The 18,633-nt window shown below is 42.8% G+C and overlaps 2 protein-coding genes across 5 annotated transcripts in view; both read right to left on the bottom strand.

Moving 5' to 3' along the window:
* Positions 1-1,183: 1,183 nt before the first annotated feature.
* Positions 1,184-18,633, bottom strand: part of LOC108719566 (zinc finger protein 208-like) — a 33,494-nt gene continuing 16,044 nt past the window's right edge. The window contains 1 exon segment of the mRNA XM_041566833.1: positions 1,184-2,874. Coding sequence (XP_041422767.1) covers positions 1,492-2,874 — 1,383 coding nt within the window. The 3' untranslated portion in view covers positions 1,184-1,491.
* On the bottom strand, positions 12,323-18,527 carry LOC121394821 (gastrula zinc finger protein XlCGF57.1-like). Of its 4 annotated transcripts, none has more exons than XM_041566941.1 (3): positions 17,932-18,527; positions 16,315-16,448; positions 12,323-14,091 (listed from the first exon to the last, which is right to left on the bottom strand). In XM_041566941.1, exon 3 carries the CDS (start codon positions 13,894-13,896, stop codon positions 12,340-12,342), a length of 1,557 nt encoding a protein of 518 aa, XP_041422875.1. In that variant the 5' UTR covers positions 13,897-14,091; positions 16,315-16,448; positions 17,932-18,527; the 3' UTR covers positions 12,323-12,339. The 4 variants fall into 4 exon arrangements, with proteins under 4 accessions (XP_041422875.1, XP_041422878.1, XP_041422877.1 ...); XM_041566944.1 differs by having other exon boundaries at positions 16,315-16,361; XM_041566943.1 differs by having other exon boundaries at positions 18,109-18,527.

Raw genomic sequence — 18,633 nt, 5'->3', positions numbered from 1 at the left:
CCTGCACTTTGCTGGTATGGTGGGAGAGCCACAAGCCACGAGCCACATCGGCGCTGACAGATGCGTCTAAATAAAGGTTGTGTTTAGGGAGAAGAAGCAGAAAAAAGTGGTTTTATAAACAAGATTACCAAAGCATTATTTATGGCACTAACAGTTCAGTGGGGTGGAGGGCTGATTACCTCTGTGTCAGTTCTAGATCTAACACAAATACCAGATCTCTCCTCTCCATGTTGATGGTTTTGCCCTCAAAGTCTTCTAAGTCCCGGTGCAGGAATTGGATTGGTTGGAGGGAGGCTCAAATATAGCCTTCAAGCCAATCGAATTCCTCAGAAGTAGTACCGGGACTTAAACTCTCAGGGGAAACCAATAAGCATGCAAGTTTGTCTGAATGAAGCAAGATGTCTGCCTACTGTGACAGAAAATACACTGACCCTTCATACTCCTCCCCCGCTGCTCACCACACATTCGGCAAAGTTCAGGGAAAACTTGGGTTTTATATGTTTTTTTTTCCTCTGTTTTTTTTACGTTACACTTCTAAAAGTGTCAGACAGGTTTGGGGAGGCTTCACCTCCCCTAGCCAAAATCGGCCTATGTTTATTTCAAATATATATATTTATAAACACATGCTGTATGTTATTTTATACCCTATTTTAAGGTCTTATTCTAAAGGGACAAATGTATCTGGTCACATTCCCGTGACAGAGCAGCTGCCTCCCCCCATATACAGGCCCGGATTTGCGGCAAGGCCGGATAGGCCCGGGCCTAGGGCGGCAAAAAATAGGGGCGGCATGCCGCCCAGCCGCATTATGGGGGACGTTCGCGTCCCCGTTCAACTACAGCAGCTGCACCGGCGTTTTTTCGCCGGCGCGCTGGGAAGGTGGGCGCTAGGACCGCACGCCCGCCTAGTCGGACTTCTTATTCAGAGGAAGGCCAAAAGCCACGTCAAAGGCTTCACACAAGAGCAAGTCCAAGGGCTTCTATTTAGGTGCAACTAACCAAACCCCACCCACCTCAAACTGACGAAAATCTAACTAAAGTAAAGCAACTTGTGTCAAACTTTCTGTAAACACAATTATTATTATTAACATGTATTTATATAGCGCCAACATATTGCGTAGCACAATCGCACCCAAATGCTGCTATTTAGCACCAAGCACAGATAAAAACACAGTGGTTAAAGGGATTCTGACAAGATGTTTTTATTTCTACACTGTTTACACTGCAAATAATTCACTGTACAATATAAATGTCATTCTCCATATTCTGTGCAAGTAAAATTATTCTCCCTTGTGTGTTTATCCAAGTGACTCCGGGATTGATCTTGTTATAAAAGCTTCTGTCTACACAAATGAATTATTATTCACCTGTGTGTCTTTTAAAGTGGGTCTTCTGTGGCATTTTTTATCCACATTCTGTACAAGTGAATGGTTTCTCCCCTGTGTGTATTATCAGGTGACGTAAGAGGTTGATCTTCTGTGCAAAGTTTTTCCCTCAGTTTGTACAGCAGAATGGTTTCTCTTCTGTGTGCATTTTCATATGAGATGTGAGGTTTATCATTTGAGAGAAATCTTTGCCACATTCTGCACAAGTGAATGGTTTCTCCTCTGTGTGTATTTTCAGGTGACGCAAGAGGCTGTACTTCTGCGCAAATTTTTTCCCACATTCTGTGCAAGAGAATGGTTTCTCCCCTGTGTGTATATTCACATGTGATACAAGGTGACCCTTGTGTGTAAACTGTTTCCCACATTCTGTACAAGAGAATGGTTTCTCCCCTGTGTGTATTTTCATATGTGCTCTAAGGTGGCCCTTGTGTGCAAACTGTTTCCCACATTCTGTACAAGAGCATGGTTTCTCCCCTGTGTGTATTTTCATATGTGTTACAAGGTGACCCTTGTGTGTAAACTGTTTCCCACATTCTGTACAAGTGAATGGTTTCTCCCCTGTGTGTATTTTCAGGTGACATAAGAGGCTGCTCTTCTGGGCAAACTGTTTCCCACATTCTATACAAGAGAATGGTTTCTCCCCTGTGTGTATTTTCATATGTGTTGTAAGGTAGCCCTTGTGTGCAAACTGTTTCCCACATTCTGTACAAGAGAGCGGTTTCTCCCCTGTGTGTATTTTCAGGTGACGTAAGAGGCTGTACTTCTGGGCAAAATGTTTCCCACATTCTGTACAAGAGAATGGTTTCTCCCCTGTGTGTATTTTCATATGAGATACAAGGTAACTCTTGTGTGCAAACTGTCTTTCACATTCTGTACAAGAGAATGGTTTCTCCCCTGTGTGTATTTTCATATGAGATACAAGGAGACCCTTCTGTGCAAACTGTTTTTCACATTCTGTACAAGAGAATGGTTTCTCCCCTGTGTGTATTTTCATATGTGTTATAAGGTGGCCCTTGTGAGCAAACTGTTTCCCACATCCTGTACAAGTGAATGGTTTCTCCCCTGTGTGTATTTTCAGGTGAGATAAGAGGCTGTTCTTCTGGGCAAAATGTTTCCCACATTCTGTACATGAAAATGGTTTCTCCCCTGTGTGTATTTTCATGTGTAGTAGAAGGTTACCTTTTAAAGCAAAACCTTTCCCACATTCTGTACAAGTGAAACATTTTTCCCCTGTGTGTATTGTCATGTGACGTAAGAGGGTGGTCTTCTGTGCAAAGTTTTTCCCACATTCTGTACAAGAGAATGGTTTCTCCTCTGTGTGTATTTTCATATGAGATACAAGGTGACTCTTGTGTGCAAAGTTTTTCCCACATTCTGTACAAGAGAATAGTTTTTCTCCGGTGTGTATTTTCATATGAGATACAAGGTGACCCTTGTGTGCAAAGTGTTTCCCACATTCTGTACAAGAGAATGGTTTCTCTCCTGTGTGTATTTTCATGTGTAGAACAAGATTATCTTTAAAAGTAAAGCATTTCCCACATTCTGTACAAGTGAATGGTTTCTCCCCTGTGTGTATTGTCAGGTGACGTAACAGGGTGATCTTCTGTGCAAAGTTGTTCCCACATTCTGTACAAGTGAATGGTTTCTCCCCGGTGTGTATTTTCATATGAGTTTGAAGGTTGCCCTTTTGAGAGAATCCTTTGCCACATTCTGTACAGATGAAATGTGTCTCCCCTGTGTGTATTTTCATATGAGTTACAAGTCTAGATTTCTTAATAAAGCCTTTGCCGCATTCTGTACAAGTGTATGATTTTTCTCCTGTGAGTATTCCATGTTTTTTTCCAGAAGACAGTGTTTTCCCACAGTCTGTACAAGGGACATTTCTTACTCCCATGTTAGTATTCTGGTGAGGGCTTTTCCAGCATCCTGCACACTCCGGATAGGGCTCCATACTAAAGTCCTGCCCATACTCCTCACTGGCAATAGGTTTTCTTAGTGTCTCCATTCTCCTCTCTTCTGTCTTCTTTCCAGTACAAGTACAGAAGATGACAAGAAGATGTCCAGCCTTTTCCACATCCACATGTGACAAAACAAAGACTTGTGAGCTCAGTCAGTGATCCTCATTCCATGCAGTTGTCTCACACTCCTACTCAGCCTGGGTTTGGCCTGTGCCAGCCTCACACCTTCTTCCTCACTCTGTTGTCCCCTTGTGGCCTTCACACACTCAGCCAGTTTATATTGAGGTCTCTTATCATCAAGCAACAACCTAATAAAAGAAAAACAGAGACATATATAGGAAACAAGACAAACAGCCAAATACAGGTATATGCATAAAGAGGATAAAAGTATGTAAAATGATATCAGAATTATAAATAATATTGTGGAATTTAAATTTGATAAAAGGGTTTATTAACTTATTTGGAACTCTGGTCTGTGTTAGAGTTGAGTACACTCCAAGCAGTACACTGCCAAATCTCCAAAGCACTGTTCCACTTTTGATTTCAAGGCCAAACATTTCACTAACAGTAGGATTACCCTAGAAAACTACGCATTATTAGAAAGAACAGATTCTGACAAATCCAAAATTGGTAAATATATATATATACAACATATATCTTCGGAAAGTTCTCATTCCCTCGAATCCAAATTGGGTATGCATGACTTTCTACTCCAAAGCACCAAGCCTCAAACTTTTCCTAAATGTGGCAATTTTGGATGACCTCAATACTTCCACCTTGCAGCATCTTATCTGCCACATACTATTAGGTACCAGATAAAACACCCTAAATATGAAAGCCTGGGGTCTGCTGAACAGTTTCATGTCCAATATGTATAGATGTACCTAAGCACGTGGCATATAGGGGCACCAAAATTAAGACACCCCCATGGTCTATCATTTCAGGTACTGCAAAATCAACACATTTACAGCATTTTGTGAGAGGCAAACATAGAAAAAAGTATGTTCACCCCCAGAAAACCATATATTTTCAAAAAGTAGACATTTCCCTGAATCCAAATTGGGTATGTACGTCTTTCTACTTCAAAACATCAAGCCGTAAAAATGTCCTAAATTTGGCGATACTGGTGATGTACAAAATCACCTCAATACTTCCACCTGGCAGTATCTTCTCTCTCACATACTATTAGGTACCAAGATAAAATGCCCTCACCCAATTTCTTACTTTCAATTGGAAAACACCCTACACCGGGCACAAGACTTCGTTTAAAGAGGCAGGAAGTGCTGAAGGAGAAGTAAGGGACTGGGGCACAAGACTTAGTTTAAAGAGGCAGGAAGTGCTGAAGGAGAAGTAAGGGACCGGGCACAAGACTTAGTTTAAAGAGGCAGGAAGTGCTGAAGGAGAAGTAAGGGACCGGGCACAAGACTTAGTTTAAAGAGGCAGGAAGTGCTGAAGGAGAAGTAAGGGACTGGGGCACAAGACTTCGTTTAAAGAGGCAGGAAGTGCTGAAGGAAAAGTAAGGGACTGGGGCACAAAACTTAGTTTAAAGAGGCAGGAAGTGCTGAAGGAGAAGTAAGGGACCGGGCACAAGACTTAGTTTAAAGAGGCAGGAAGTGCTGAAGGAGAAGTAAGGGACCGGGCACAAGACTTAGTTTAAAGAGGCAGGAAGTGCTGAAAGAGAAGTAAGGGATTGGGGCACAAGACTTAGTTTAAAGAGGCAGGAAGTGCTGAGCTGAAAGAGAAGTAAGGGACTGGGGCACAAGACTTAGTTTAAAGAGGCAGGAAGTGCTGAAGGAGAAGTAAGGGACCGGGCACAAGACTTAGTTTAAAGAGGCAGGAAGTGCTGAAGGAGAAGTAAGGGACTGGGGCACAAGACTTAGTTTAAAGAGGCAGGAAGTGCTGAAGGAGAAGTAAGGGACTGGGGCACAAGACTTAGTTTAAAGAGGCAGGAATTGCTGAAGGAGAAGTAAGGGACCGGGCACAAGACTTCGTTTAAAGAGGCAGGAAGTGCTGAAGGAGAAGTAAGGGACCGGGCACAAGACTTAGTTTAAAGAGGCAGGAAGTGCTGACGGAGAAGTAAGGGACTGGGGCACAAGACTCAGTTTAAAGAGGCAGGAAGTGCTGAAGGAGAAGTAAGGGACCGGGCACAAGACTTAGTTTAAAGAGGCAGGAAGTGCTGAAGGAGAAGTAAGGGACTGGGGCACAAGACTTAGTTTAAAGAGGCAGGAAGTGCTGAAGGAGAAGTAAGGGACTGGGGCACAAGACTTAGTTTAAAGAGGCAGGAAGTGCTGAAGGAGAAGTAAGGGACTGGGGCACAAGACTTAGTTTAAAGAGGCAGGAAGTGCTGAAAGAGAAGTAAGGGACCGGGCACAAGACTTAGTTTAAAGAGGCAGGAAGTGCTGAAGGAGAAGTAAGGGACCGGGCACAAGACTTAGTTTAAAGAGGCAGGAAGTGCTGAAAGAGAAGTAAGGGATTGGGGCACAAGACTTAGTTTAAAGAGGCAGGAAGTGCTGAGCTGAAAGAGAAGTAAGGGACTGGGGCACAAGACTTAGTTTAAAGAGGCAGGAAGTGCTGAAGGAGAAGTAAGGGACCGGGCACAAGACTTAGTTTAAAGAGGCAGGAAGTGCTGAAGGAGAAGTAAGGGACTGGGGCACAAGACTTAGTTTAAAGAGGCAGGAAGTGCTGAAGGAGAAGTAAGGGACTGGGGCACAAGATTGTGAGCGGCAAAGGGAAACAGTAGGTTGTGCTTGAGAAGAAGGGAGGGGGCAGGCAGGATGCAAGTTTTAGAAGTAATCCGGAGAGGTAACCTTTGTTTGAGAAGAAAGTGGACAGGAGGACTAGAGCAGCAGCTGTGTTAAAGGCTGTGGAAAGGCAAGTAGAGCTAATGGAGGAGTTAGGGACTGAGGCAAAAGTTTGTAAAAGTAGCAAAAGGAAGCGACAACTTTGTTGGAGAATGAGCAAGCGAGGGAAAGACACAAGAATTTGGTGAAAGCATGTGAAATAACCCCGTAAAGTAATTCTGTTTCAAATAAAAAAAAGTCCTGCACATTTATGTGTCACTTATTTTAAATTTTCCTGGATGTTATGTTTTTTCCCACGGTCCCTTGAGAAACGTAAAATCGAGGTTCTACTGTAACTGAGCTAACAGCGTGGTTAGTGATCAAATACCTGAGCCAATAATCACACGGTGAAATCAACAGTTTTTAGGGGAAAAACAAGAGGCAAAATGATAAAAATGAAGAACTAGAAAACAAAAAGTGTTTAAGTGTGTGCTTGTGTTTGCAGGTGTGTACAGCTCTAAATCATGTGTAAATGTGTGTGCATGTAAATGTGTGTGCATGTAAATGTTTGCAAGAGTGTGCAGAAGAAGAAAAAGCAAGAAAAGCAGAAAAAAGCAAACTTTATTAAAACGTGTGAGTGTAAATGTACAAAAGAGAGGCCACCTACCATTTCCGTGTGCAGGGGAATCCGTCGTAGCATTGAAGGTCCGGGATCTGCAGAGAACACACAGCAGGAAGTGAGTGGGCGGGTGCTGAGGTCAGAAATCTTCCTTCTCCGTGCGGTCCTAAAGTCCATTCTTGGCACTTAGAGCACTTGCCTGGCAGCACATATGAGATACATACCTCCCTCCCAACATTTCAGAATAAGAGAGAGGGACAAAATTGTTTTTGGCCACGCCCATTTTTTGACCACACCTCCTAATTACCATATTAAGTTTACAAAATTTGGCTGCTTATGAAAGTTTAAACACACTCCCTTTCCCTCCATGTTTGCTGCTCAGCCCTCCCTTCCCCTCAGTGCTTGTTGCTGTCAGCCCCCCTTCTGTGTCCCTGTTTGTTACTGTCAGCCCCCCTTCTGTGTCACTGTTTGTTACTGTCAGCCCCCCTTCTGTGTCACTGTTTGTTGCTGTCAGCCCCCCTTTTGTGTCCGTCTTGCTTAGCCCTACCTTCTGTGTCCGACGTGCTTGCTGTTCAATATCTCACCCTCCCTTCGTTCCATGTCCATGCTTGACTCTGCTCTCCGCCCCCGCCTTCTCCTCTGATCTCAGCCAGCCCCGCATTCCTTTCTCCTATGCGCTCTGCCTGCCTGCCCGTTCTCATCTCTCAGCCAGCCCCTACTGCTCAGAGGAGAAGGGCCTGTTGTGAGAGAGTGTGGCTGTCTGGAGCGTGTTGTGGCTGCAGCATGACCCGCGTCAGTAAAATAAAGATGGCGGCGCCGGCTGGGCTGCAGCATATGCGCAGCTCTCGCGAGACTTCGGACTGGTCACAACCAGGAAGTACGGTAGAGACCATTGGGCAGGTCGCGGGACATCTTTAGCCACTATGCGGGACGGCGGGACAGGCAGGCAAAATCAGGACTGTCCCGCGTAATGCGGGACAGTTGGGAGGTGGAGATACATACTTGGCAGGCAAAGAGTTAAACTATGAAAAGCTCCTGAATCCTCTTTTACAGTGTGTAAAAGTTACGTTCATGCAAAAATATATATAAAAGTTAACTGTTTTACTGGCACAGGTATAGATCTATTATCCACAATACTGTAGAGTTTCTGGGATATTTCCATAATTTGGGTCTCCATACATTAGGTCTTCAAAAAAAGATATTTAAATAAAAGTGAATAGGGATTGTTTTGCCTCCAATATGGATTCATGCAGCTTAGTTTCCAGCACATACAAGGGACTGTTGATTTATTACAGAGATACACACAGACTTGTGTCAATCACATCCAGGGTTGGACTGGGCCCACAATTGGTGATGAGCTGCTGCAGTGCGGTGGTGCTCACACATGCGTGTGTTGTATCTTTTGCACAATGGCTTTCAGGCATGCGCATGTCAGGAGTTTGGAAGGGACCCCAGTGACTGTCAGGAGGGCCCTTCATTTTGCAGCTCCAGTGGGTCCCCAATGCTCCAGAGTTACACTGTGGAACACATGCACAACAGCTGGAAATTATATGCAGAGCATTTATACCGACTGTGTGATTTGGCATTAAAGGGGTTGTTCCCTTTGAGTTAACTTTTAGTATGTTGTAGAGTGCAGGGAATAGGGACAATTACTCACCCAGGAGCCCAGGGGAGAGACAGCAGTGCAGGGAATAGGGACAATTACTCACCCAGGAGCCCAGGGGAGAGACAGCAGTGCAGGGAATAGGGACAATTACTCACCCAGGGGAGAGACAGCAGTGCAGGGAATAGGGACAATTACTCACCCAGGGGAGAGACAGCAGTGCAGGGAATAGGGGGAATTACTCACCAAGGGGTAAAACAGTAAGTAAAGCACACGCATGTACATGGCAGACACACGCAGACACACACATACACAAGACATTAGAACTGGAGCTTTCACTGACAATAAACGTTAGTGCTATTTCCTTATTCCAAGCCTCAGTCTAAGTCCCGGTACAGCTGCACAGGGATTGGCTAGGATGCAGAGTGCATCCTTCCAGTCTATCCAATCGTGTACAGCTGCATGGTGATTGGCTAGACTGCTGGGTGAATTATTCTAGCTTACCCTATTGGTGTTCAGTTATACCGGGACTTAGACACTGAGATTGTATCTATAAACAGTGGCTTGAAACAGCTTCAGTTCAGGTCAGAGACTCTAAAGGGTTCAAGTGCCCTCCTTTGGCCCGATTTGTTGATGCCCATGGTCTGAGGGCTTCTATTTAGGTGCAACTTACCAAACCCAACTCAAACTGAGGTAAATCTAGCGGCGATTTCGGTGAAGAAGCCGCCTGAGGAGGCGGCTCCTCAAAATGCCGCCCCCCTCGCCGGCTTAACCATCTGCAGTGGAGGCATCCGAGGCAGGAACACTAGTGCGGAGAGCACACCTGCAATCTCCGCACTAGTAAAGCCGGAAACCGGAAATTCGGCTCTTAAAAGTACAGGATCGGCTTTTTGCCGCCCCTGGAAATGTATCTGGCGCTGCTGCCTCAGGCTGCACATTGGCCGAGCGCCCCGAGTAAATGTAACTATAAAGTAAAGCAACTTGTGTCAAACTTGCTGTGAGCACAACAGAACCCAAATGCTGCTATTTAGCCCCAAGCACAGAAAAAATGTCAAAAAGTCCAGCCCCAGTAGTTAAATAAACAAATGTTATGGGGCCCAGCTGCTGGGGGTGCAGAGTATCTATATGACGGGAGCAAATAGCCTACTAGGAGTTTTATGGCGTATCTGAAAGACATTCCATATAGTCTGTTTCTAATATCCTGAAACTTGTAATGTTTTTCTTATTTTCACTGGAATAGGGTTTATTTCAAGAGGGAAAGGACCCTGTGATCTGTATTCTTCATTCTCTTTTAAATGTGCACGAGGAGAAATATTGCAGGTGAGATTTGTAGTTTGGGAACACGATGCTTAAATAAAATGAACATATTGCAATAGAATGATTAAGAGAGAGAACTTACCTTATTAGTTGCTTTTGTGCTGTTCCACCTGCAGAAGGATTAGTCACATTTTGTCACATGTTATTTCTACGTGATTGACAGGTTAATGGGTGAGCCCATAAATTAGCAATATGTCCATTTGTTGCAAATTGTTGCTTAAAGGAGGAGATGTCTTCTTTTAACTTGGGGGTGCCAAAAGTTAGGCACCCCTAAGTGATCACATGTACTTACCTGAAACCCCGGGCCGGTGCTCCTATTAGGAGAAAACTGCACTGGTCCAGGGGATTCTACCAGCGAGCACCACTGGACCATGAGATGTTTCACATAAACCTTCAATTCTGGTTGTTACCTGGATATTACAATTGCACTGCTCACAGAATAGCATCACTAACCAATTTATCCTAAGATTGTTTTGAAATTAGACTTGTGTATAAAGCTAAAGCATTACTTCTGAACTATAAGATTAAAGGTAAAGGACTTTTTTTAATGGCAGATTACTTCAGACTTGGGAAAGGGAGGCAGCTGCTCTAAAGCCTAAATTCTTCCATTCCCCAGTATTGGGGGAAAAGAAAGGGAGGCCATAAGGCTCCTAACTAGACATTACTATAGAGATGGCAGCTAACCCCAGGGAAACAATTTACCCCAGGGACTCCAAGCAGGAGGGAATCCCCAGCACCCCAGTGGGCTGGGCAAGCTGAATCCCCTGTTACTAATAGCTTAATCCTACCTACAATCTCCCTCTCCCATCCATAAAAATGATGGGGATGTAGGGGCCACATACTCCCATGTTGTCAGTTGTTTTTGGGCAGGCTGGTAAGGCACTTGCCACTGGACAGATGTAAGCAGTTACATGGATCAAATACAAACAAGTGGTATCAGCACCACTGTGCCTACCTGATTGTAACCCTGATAGTGTAACACTCCACTTACCTAACCTAATGGTGCTGACCTGATTGTACAGGATAAACCTGAGTCACTCCTTATGGGATCTGGAATGCACTTATGTGTGACCCCATAGGGAACAATAATAAGACAGACACAGGCTCTGATAATCTTAATAACTCTTTAATAGTAAAGGGGTGGCTAATATGTGTAATATCACTAACAAAGGACTAGTGTCCTCACTAACTAATCTTACTAACGATAAATGTAAAATCCATTCATTTAGTCCCAAACTCCCGACTCCTTTAGTACTGTGACATTGTAAATTCTTGCTCCAAAGCCCAGAGATTGCTGTTCAGCTGGTTCCTAGGTAAGTGCTGACAACAGACAAGCCATCTCCCATAAGAAGACCCCCAGCTCAGTGCCTGCTCCAATGCGGGGGACACTAGAGGAGGGTGGTAAGTACAGAGTCCAAGCACTACCTCCCTACAGAGGGATAAAAGGATCAAGCCCCAGCCCCTAGGATGCATTTCTGGCAGACTTAATGCTTTCTCAAGACTAAAAAGAAAACTTGTTTTCAATCAGAGCAAAACTCTGAAGCAAAATGACCCCAGATTGTGGGAAGGATTGGGCTTTTAAACCTTTGGTGAGGGTCCTTCTTATGGAGGCAGTTGGACAGGGCTATACCCAGTGAGTATAACATGGAGTTAGAAAGAGAAAATTATAGTTTTATAAGAAATATTTTGCTTTATTCTGAGCATTTGTAAGGTTCCTCTCCAGTGGTACATATCTGGTGTGTGCAAAGTTCTTTCAGGTATAGAAAAGTTTCCCAAAATCAATGCAATTGACAATTTTTGCCACATTCTGTACAAGCAAAATCTTTCCCCAATGGGAATCTTCTGATGTACGACAAGTTCATTTTTGGTAGAAGCTTTCTCCACAATCTCTACAAGTAAAATTCTTCTCCCTAGTCTGTTTATCCAAGTGACTCTGGGTCTGATCTTGTTATAAAAGCTTCTGCCACATTCTACACAAATGAATTATTATTCCCCTGTGTGTCTATTAAAGTGAGTGGCTCAGTCATATTGGGAAATCTTTTCACACACACTGTACAAATGAATGGTTTCTCCCCTGTGTGGATTTTCAGGCGATTTAAAGTGGACCTGTCACCCAGACATAAAAAACTGTTTAATAAAAGTCATTTTCAAATTAAACATGAAATCCAAATTCAATTTTTTATTAAAGCATTCATAGCTGTTGTAAACACATTTAAATATCTCAGCTGTCAATCAAATATTACCTGTCCCTCCTCTATGCTTTAGGCAATTACTTTCACTTTCCATTCAGCACTTCCTACATGTCACTGCTCTCCCCACATTCCCCCCAATCTCTTCACCATTTAATTGTGTAACCAGGACATGGGGATGGACATCAGGTCCCCCATTCTGCTGCACAAACAAGATTCTGAGATGATACAAGACTTGTCTTAATAACAGTGTCCCCAAAATGGCTCCTGCCTGCTTGTTATAATTATTAATTCCCAGACTGGAGGAAACAAGATTGAAATAATTTATATAGTGTCATTAAAGTTCATTTTGCTTGACTAATGGGATAAAATAGGATTTGGAATATTTTTTTTTTTGGTGACGGGTCCCCTTCAAGAAGTGGATCTTCTGTGGTGTTTTCTTCCATTATCTGTGTGTTTTATCTGTTGATCCTCTGTGCAATGTTTTTCCCTCATTCTGTACAAAGGAATGGTTTCTCGTATGTGTGTATTTTCATGTGAGATACAAGGTTTACAATCTGAGAATATTTTTTGCCACATTCTGTACAAGTGAATGGTTTCTCCCCTGTGTGTATTTTCAGGTGACGTAAGAGGCTGTTCTTCTGGGCAAAATTTTTCCCACATTCTGTACAAGTGAATGGTTTCTCTCCTGTGTGTATTTTTGTGTGTAGTACAAGGTGACATTTTAAAGCAAAGCATTTCCCACATTCTGTACAAGTGAATGGTTTCTCCCCTGTGTGTATTGTCAGGTGACGTAAGAGGATGTTCTTCTGTGTAAAGTTTTTCCCACATTCTGTACAAGTGAATGGTTTCTCTCCTGAATGTATTTTCATGTGTAGTGCAAGGTTACATTTTAAAGCAAAGTATTTACCACATTCTGTACAAGTGAATGGTTTCTCCCCTGTGTGTATTGTCAGGTGACGTAAGAGGCTGTACTTCTGGGCAAAGTTTTTCCCACATTCTGTACAAGTGAATGGTTTCACCCCTGTATGTATTTTCAGGTGACATAAGAGGCTGTTATTCTGGGCAAATTTTTTCCCACATTTTGTACAAGAGAATGGTTTCTCTCCAGTGTGTATTTTCAGGTGACATAAGAGGCTGTTCTTCTGGGCAAAATTTTCCCCACATTCTGTACAAGAGAATGGTTTCTCCCCTGTATGTATTTTCAGGTGACATAAGAGGCTCTTCTTATGGGCAAAATGTTCCCCACATTCTGTACAAGTGAATGGTTTCTCTCCTGTATGTATTGTCCGATGACATAAGAAGTTGGTCTTCCTTGTAAAGTTTTTCCCACATTCTGTACAAGAGAATGGTTTCTCCCCTGTGTGTATTTTCATGTGTGTTACAAGGTTACCTTTTGAAATAAAATCTTTACTGCATTCTGTACAAGTGAATGTTTTCTCCCCTGTGTGTATTTTCATGTGTAGTACAAGGTTACCTTTTAAAGCAAAGCCTTTCCCACATTCTGTACAAGTGAATGGTTTCTCCCCTGTGTGCATTGTCAGGTGACATAAGAGGCTGTTCTTCTGGGTAAAGTTTTTCCCACATTGTGTACAAGAGAATGGTTTCTCCCCTGTGTGTATTTTCATATGAAGTACAAGGTTACCTTTTAAAGTAAAGGCTTTACCACATTCTGTACAAGTGAATGGTTTCTCCCCTGTGTGTATTTTCAGGTGACGTAAGAGGTTGTTCTTCTTGGCAAATTTGTCCCCACATTCTGTACAAGCGAATGGTTTCTCTCCAGTGTGTATTTTCAAGTGACATAAGAGGTTGGTCTTCTGTGCAAAGTTTTTCCCACATTCTGTACAAGTGAATGGTTTCTTCCCAGTGTGTATTTTCATGTGTTTTACAAGGTTACCTTTTAAAGCAAAATCTTTACCGCATTCTGTACAAGTGAATGGTTTCGCCCCTGTGTGTATTTTCATGTGTTTTACAAGGTTACGTTTTAAAGCAAAGCCTTTACCACATTCTGTACAAGTGAATGGTTTCTCCCCTGTGTGTATTTTCATATGAGTTTTAAGGTGACCCTTTTGAGAGAATCCTTTGCCACATTCTGTACAGATGAAATGTGTCTCCCCTGCCAAACCCACAGTCTGGATTAGGCCTGTGCCAGCCTCACACCTTCTTCCTCACTCTGTTGTCCCCTTGTGGCCTTCACACACTCAGCCAGTTTATATTGAGGTCTCTTATCATCAAGCAACAACCTAATAAAAGAAAAACAGAGACATCTATAGGAAACAAGACAAACAGCCAAATACAGGTATACGTATGAAGGGGATAAAAAATATGTGAAATTATTTCAGAATTATAAATAATATTGTGGCATTTATATTTGAGATAAAAAGGTTTATCCAATCACAGCTCTGCTTTCACAGGAAATATAAAATGTAGTTTCCTATCAGGTCTGCTGGTAGCTTCTTATGCACTAGATGTTAATGGGGTGACATTGTACAATACAAAATGCTGAGTGCACTTTCAAGCAACACAAAAGTCAGCTGATTTCTTGAGTGCTCCTTTGTAAATTTGTTTTTGTTCTGCTGAGAGTTTTCCACCTGTACAAGTCTGAAATCTCCATAAAACTATAGATATTTGGTATTGGTGCACTTGGGAGAGGACTTTCTAACTCAACTGCATTTCTGTGGCTAAAATAAATGATATTCTGTGTTTATATTAAAGTATAAGTAAACCTTTAAAATTAGTGACTTTAAAATTGATGAGGGGGGTATTCTAAGCACTTTTGCAATGTACATTCTTTTTTTTTTTTTTTGATTCCAAGATATTAAAGGATACATGTACTGTTAATATGAATTTTCTTTCAACAGCACCACCTGCTGGTCAGTTTCTGACCTCCAATTAGTGAAGAAAGTTGTCAAGAGAAAGAGGCTTTAATGCTCTTCTGATTCCAAAGAGCAGCCGTCTTTCCTTATATTGGTACAGGTATAGGATCCTTTATCCGGAAACCCGATATCCAGAAAGCTCCAAATTACGGATTGGCTGCCTCCCATAGACTCCATTTTATCCAAATAATCCAAATTTTTAAAAACGATTTCCTTTTTCTGTATAATAATAATAAAACAGTATCTTGTACTTGATCCCACCTAAGATACAATTAATCCTTATTGGAGGCAAAACCAGCCTATTGGGTTAATTTAATGATTAAATTAATTTCTAGTAGACTTAAGACATGAAGACCCAAATTACGGAAAGATCCGTTATCCGGAAAACCCCCGGTGGATAACAGGTCCCTTACCTGTACATGTATTCTTTAATCTAAATAAATAATGAATGTACAAAGCAAAAGTGCTTAGAATAGCACTCATAAATTTTACATTCAATTATTTTAAAGGTTTACTTATCCTTTAAGGAAAATATGATTTAAAAAAATACGATTTTTTAGATATTTAGAAGCCCACATCCTTTTACAGAAACTTTTTTTTTTTTTTACAAAAGTCCCTCCCCACCAAGGAAATACTTCTAAAGTGACAGTCATTATTTGGCTATTAACCCTTTCACTGCCAGCCAATTTGGTACTTTTATTGCCGGACAATTTTTGAACATTTTGCACTCTTTCACTTTAGGGGCCTATCCTGGAAGGGTCTTTTAGTTTACCTAGAAAAACAATATGTATAGTTTTTCAGGACAACCGAAGCTTTCAAAATATGCTAGAATTGTAGTGTATTTCCACTTCCGTAAAAAGATATAGGCTTCTAAGTAAAAATGTAAAAAAATGTTTCCCATAATACAAACACATATATCAGAAACATAATTTATTTCATGTACAAGAACACAGCAGATTTGGAAAGTTCTATGTCTCCTGAATGCACCAATACCAAATATATAGAGTTTTATGGAGATTTCTCACGTGTATAGATCAAAAATGCCAAGCAGTACACTGCCAAATCTCCAAAGCACTGCTGCACAAAATGGCACACTTTTGATTTCAAGGCCAAACACTCTACTAACAGTAGGTTTACCCTAGAAAACCATTATTAGGAAGAGTAGATTCTGGCAAATCCAAAATTGGTAAATATATATATATATATCTCAATTATCTTCAAACCAGCACTCCCTTTAACAACTTGGTAATTTTATTGTTGCATAGTATCAAATACCCGACATTTCGGTCCACATTTGGACCTTTTTCAAGGATGATACAAACATTAAAAACTCACATTAAATAACAAAGTGCATCAGGTTGAAGCACTTTGTTATTTAATGTGAGTTTTTAAAGTTTGTAGCTGTGTTAGAGGGTGTGGAAAGGCAAGTAGAGCTAAAGGAAGAGTTAGGGACTGGGGTACAAGATTGTAAAAGTAGAAAAAGGAATGTATGCAAGAGTATGCAGAAGAAAAAAGCTAGAAAAGCAAAAAAAGTTAACTTTAGTAAAGTGTGAAGTGTGAGTGTAAATGTATAAAAGAAAGGCCACCTACCAATTCTATGTGCAGGGGAATCCGTGGCTGCACCGAAGGTCCGGGATCTGTAGAGAAAACGCAGCAGGAATTGAGTGGGCGGGGGCTGCAGTCTGAGAGATTCCTTCTCCGTGCCTCAAAACTTGCCTCCAAGCCTGGAATTCAAAAATTAGCACCAACTTTGAGGCCACTGGGAGCAACATCCAAGGGGTCGGTGAGCAACATGTTACTCGCGAGCTACTGGTTGGGGGTCACTGGTCTAGGGGGTTGTGCAACTGCCTAACCCTCTGTGTAAACGGCAAAAGCCGCTGATTCAGAGGGTTTTGCTCTAAAAGTGCGGAACATATGAGATCCATTCTTGGCGCTTAGAGCACTTGCCTGGCAGCACATATGAGATACATACTTGGCAGGCAAAGAGTTAAACTATGAAAAGCTCCTGAATCCTCTTTTACAGTGTGTAAAAGTTACGTTCATGCAAAAATATATGTAAAAGTTAACTGTTTTACTGGCACAGGTATAGATCTATTATCCACAATACTGTCTCCATACATTAGGTCTTCCAAAAAAAATGATTTAAATAAAAGAGAAAAGGGTTGTTTTGTCTCCAATATGGATTCATGCAGCTTAGTTTCCAGCACATACAAGGGACTGTTGAATTATTACAGAGACAGCAGTGCAGGGAATAGGAGGAATTACTCACCCAGGAGCCCAGGGGAGAGACAGCAGTGCAGGGAATAGGGGGAATTACTCACCCAGGAGCCCAGGGGAGAGACAGCAGTGCAGGGAATAGGAGGAATTACTCACCCAGGAGCCCAGGGGAGAGACAGCAGTGCAGGGAATAGGGGGAATTACTCACCCAGGAGCCCAGGGGAGAGACAGCAGTGCAGGGAATAGGAGGAATTACTCACCCAGGAGCCCAGGGGAGAGACAGCAGTGCAGGGAATAGGGGGAATTACTCACCCAGGAGCCCAGGGGAGAGACAGCAGTGCAGGGAATAGGAGGAATTACTCACCCAGGAGCCCAGGGGAGAGACAGCAGTGCAGGGAATAGGGACAATTACTCACCCAGGAGCCCAGGGGAGAGACAGCAGTGCAGGGAATAGGGAGAATTACTCACCCAGGGGAGAGACAGCAGTGCAGGGAATAGGGGGAATTACTCACCCAGGAGCCCGTTCTAGTGTCATTTCTAGTCATTTCAAAACCAGCCATAGAGCAAAAAACTAGCCAAAAGCCATTTTAAAAGTAGCCCAAAATTAGCCAAATTCGTAAAACTGAAAAATCTTAATATAATAAAGTAAAACAATAAGGGTATTAAATCAATTAAGTGCCTACAATTTGCCAATAATATTTTCTACATTAAAGAGGGTGTATAACCCCCAACATCAGCCCCGAGCACCCCCACAAGCCCTGGGAAGTCTCTGTGCATCAGCCCAGTGCAAATGACACTACTGTATATAACACAGTGTAGCAGCCACATCAGCCCTCAGCACATCACAACAGGCTTCTCCAGCTGCTAAATATTTACTAATGAGTGTTAGTCCCAGGGTGCGACATTGTAGTGACTCAGATACCGAGTACAGACCCTCTGCACCGTCTCCTTCACCCCAGGCTCCCCTCCAAAACAGCCCTGTCCCCTCACCTCTTACAAACCCTTCTACTTCCGGCTTTGCTCCACGGAGCAGCTTTCAGGAAGTTGTAGGGCTGCACTGTCCTATCTCTTCCTCTGCCCCGGGCAGCAGAGCTGCAGTCTCTTTCTCTCAGACGAGTCACGTGACAAACAGTGACGTCTCCAAGTTACACAGGAACTCACACTCACACAGTCCAGCCGGCAAAGCTGTGGGGGGAGGGGACGTGCCGGAGTGCAGCACAGCAGCAGTCTCCCTCTGTCTCTCTCTGTCTGTCTCTCTCTGTCTCTCTCTCCTCAAGCCAGTCTAGTCTCCAGTGAATTACTCTCCCAGGAGCTCAGGGGCAGGGCCGCCATCAGGGGGGGATAAGTGTACTGGGCCTGGGCATGAAGGGGGGCCCGGCAGCGCTTCATTTTTTGAAGATCCGGGTCCCCCTTACGAGCGCCCGAGGCGTACGTCTTGCCGCTGCGTTGCTGAATGCGAAAGTGCCGAAAAGCCGAAGCACCGAAAAGACCCGAAGTCACGAAAACAGCAGAAGCCGAAGTCCTGAAGCCACGAGTTCAATTCTACTGAACACCAGTTTGTGTGTTTTTTTTTTTAATCCCCTGGCCACCAATGTATTATTTTAATATTCTATAGGCCCCTGCCACCAATCTTTTTTTAAAAAATTTTTTTGGGGCCCCATTTTTTTTTTAACTTGTAAGAGGCCCCTTGCC

Source organism: Xenopus laevis, chromosome 6L, assembly GCF_017654675.1.
Source record: "Xenopus laevis strain J_2021 chromosome 6L, Xenopus_laevis_v10.1, whole genome shotgun sequence".
Taxonomy (NCBI): Eukaryota; Metazoa; Chordata; class Amphibia; order Anura; family Pipidae; genus Xenopus; species Xenopus laevis.
Note: the sequence above shows the minus strand (reverse complement) of the source record. Positions and strands in the feature narration are given on the sequence as shown.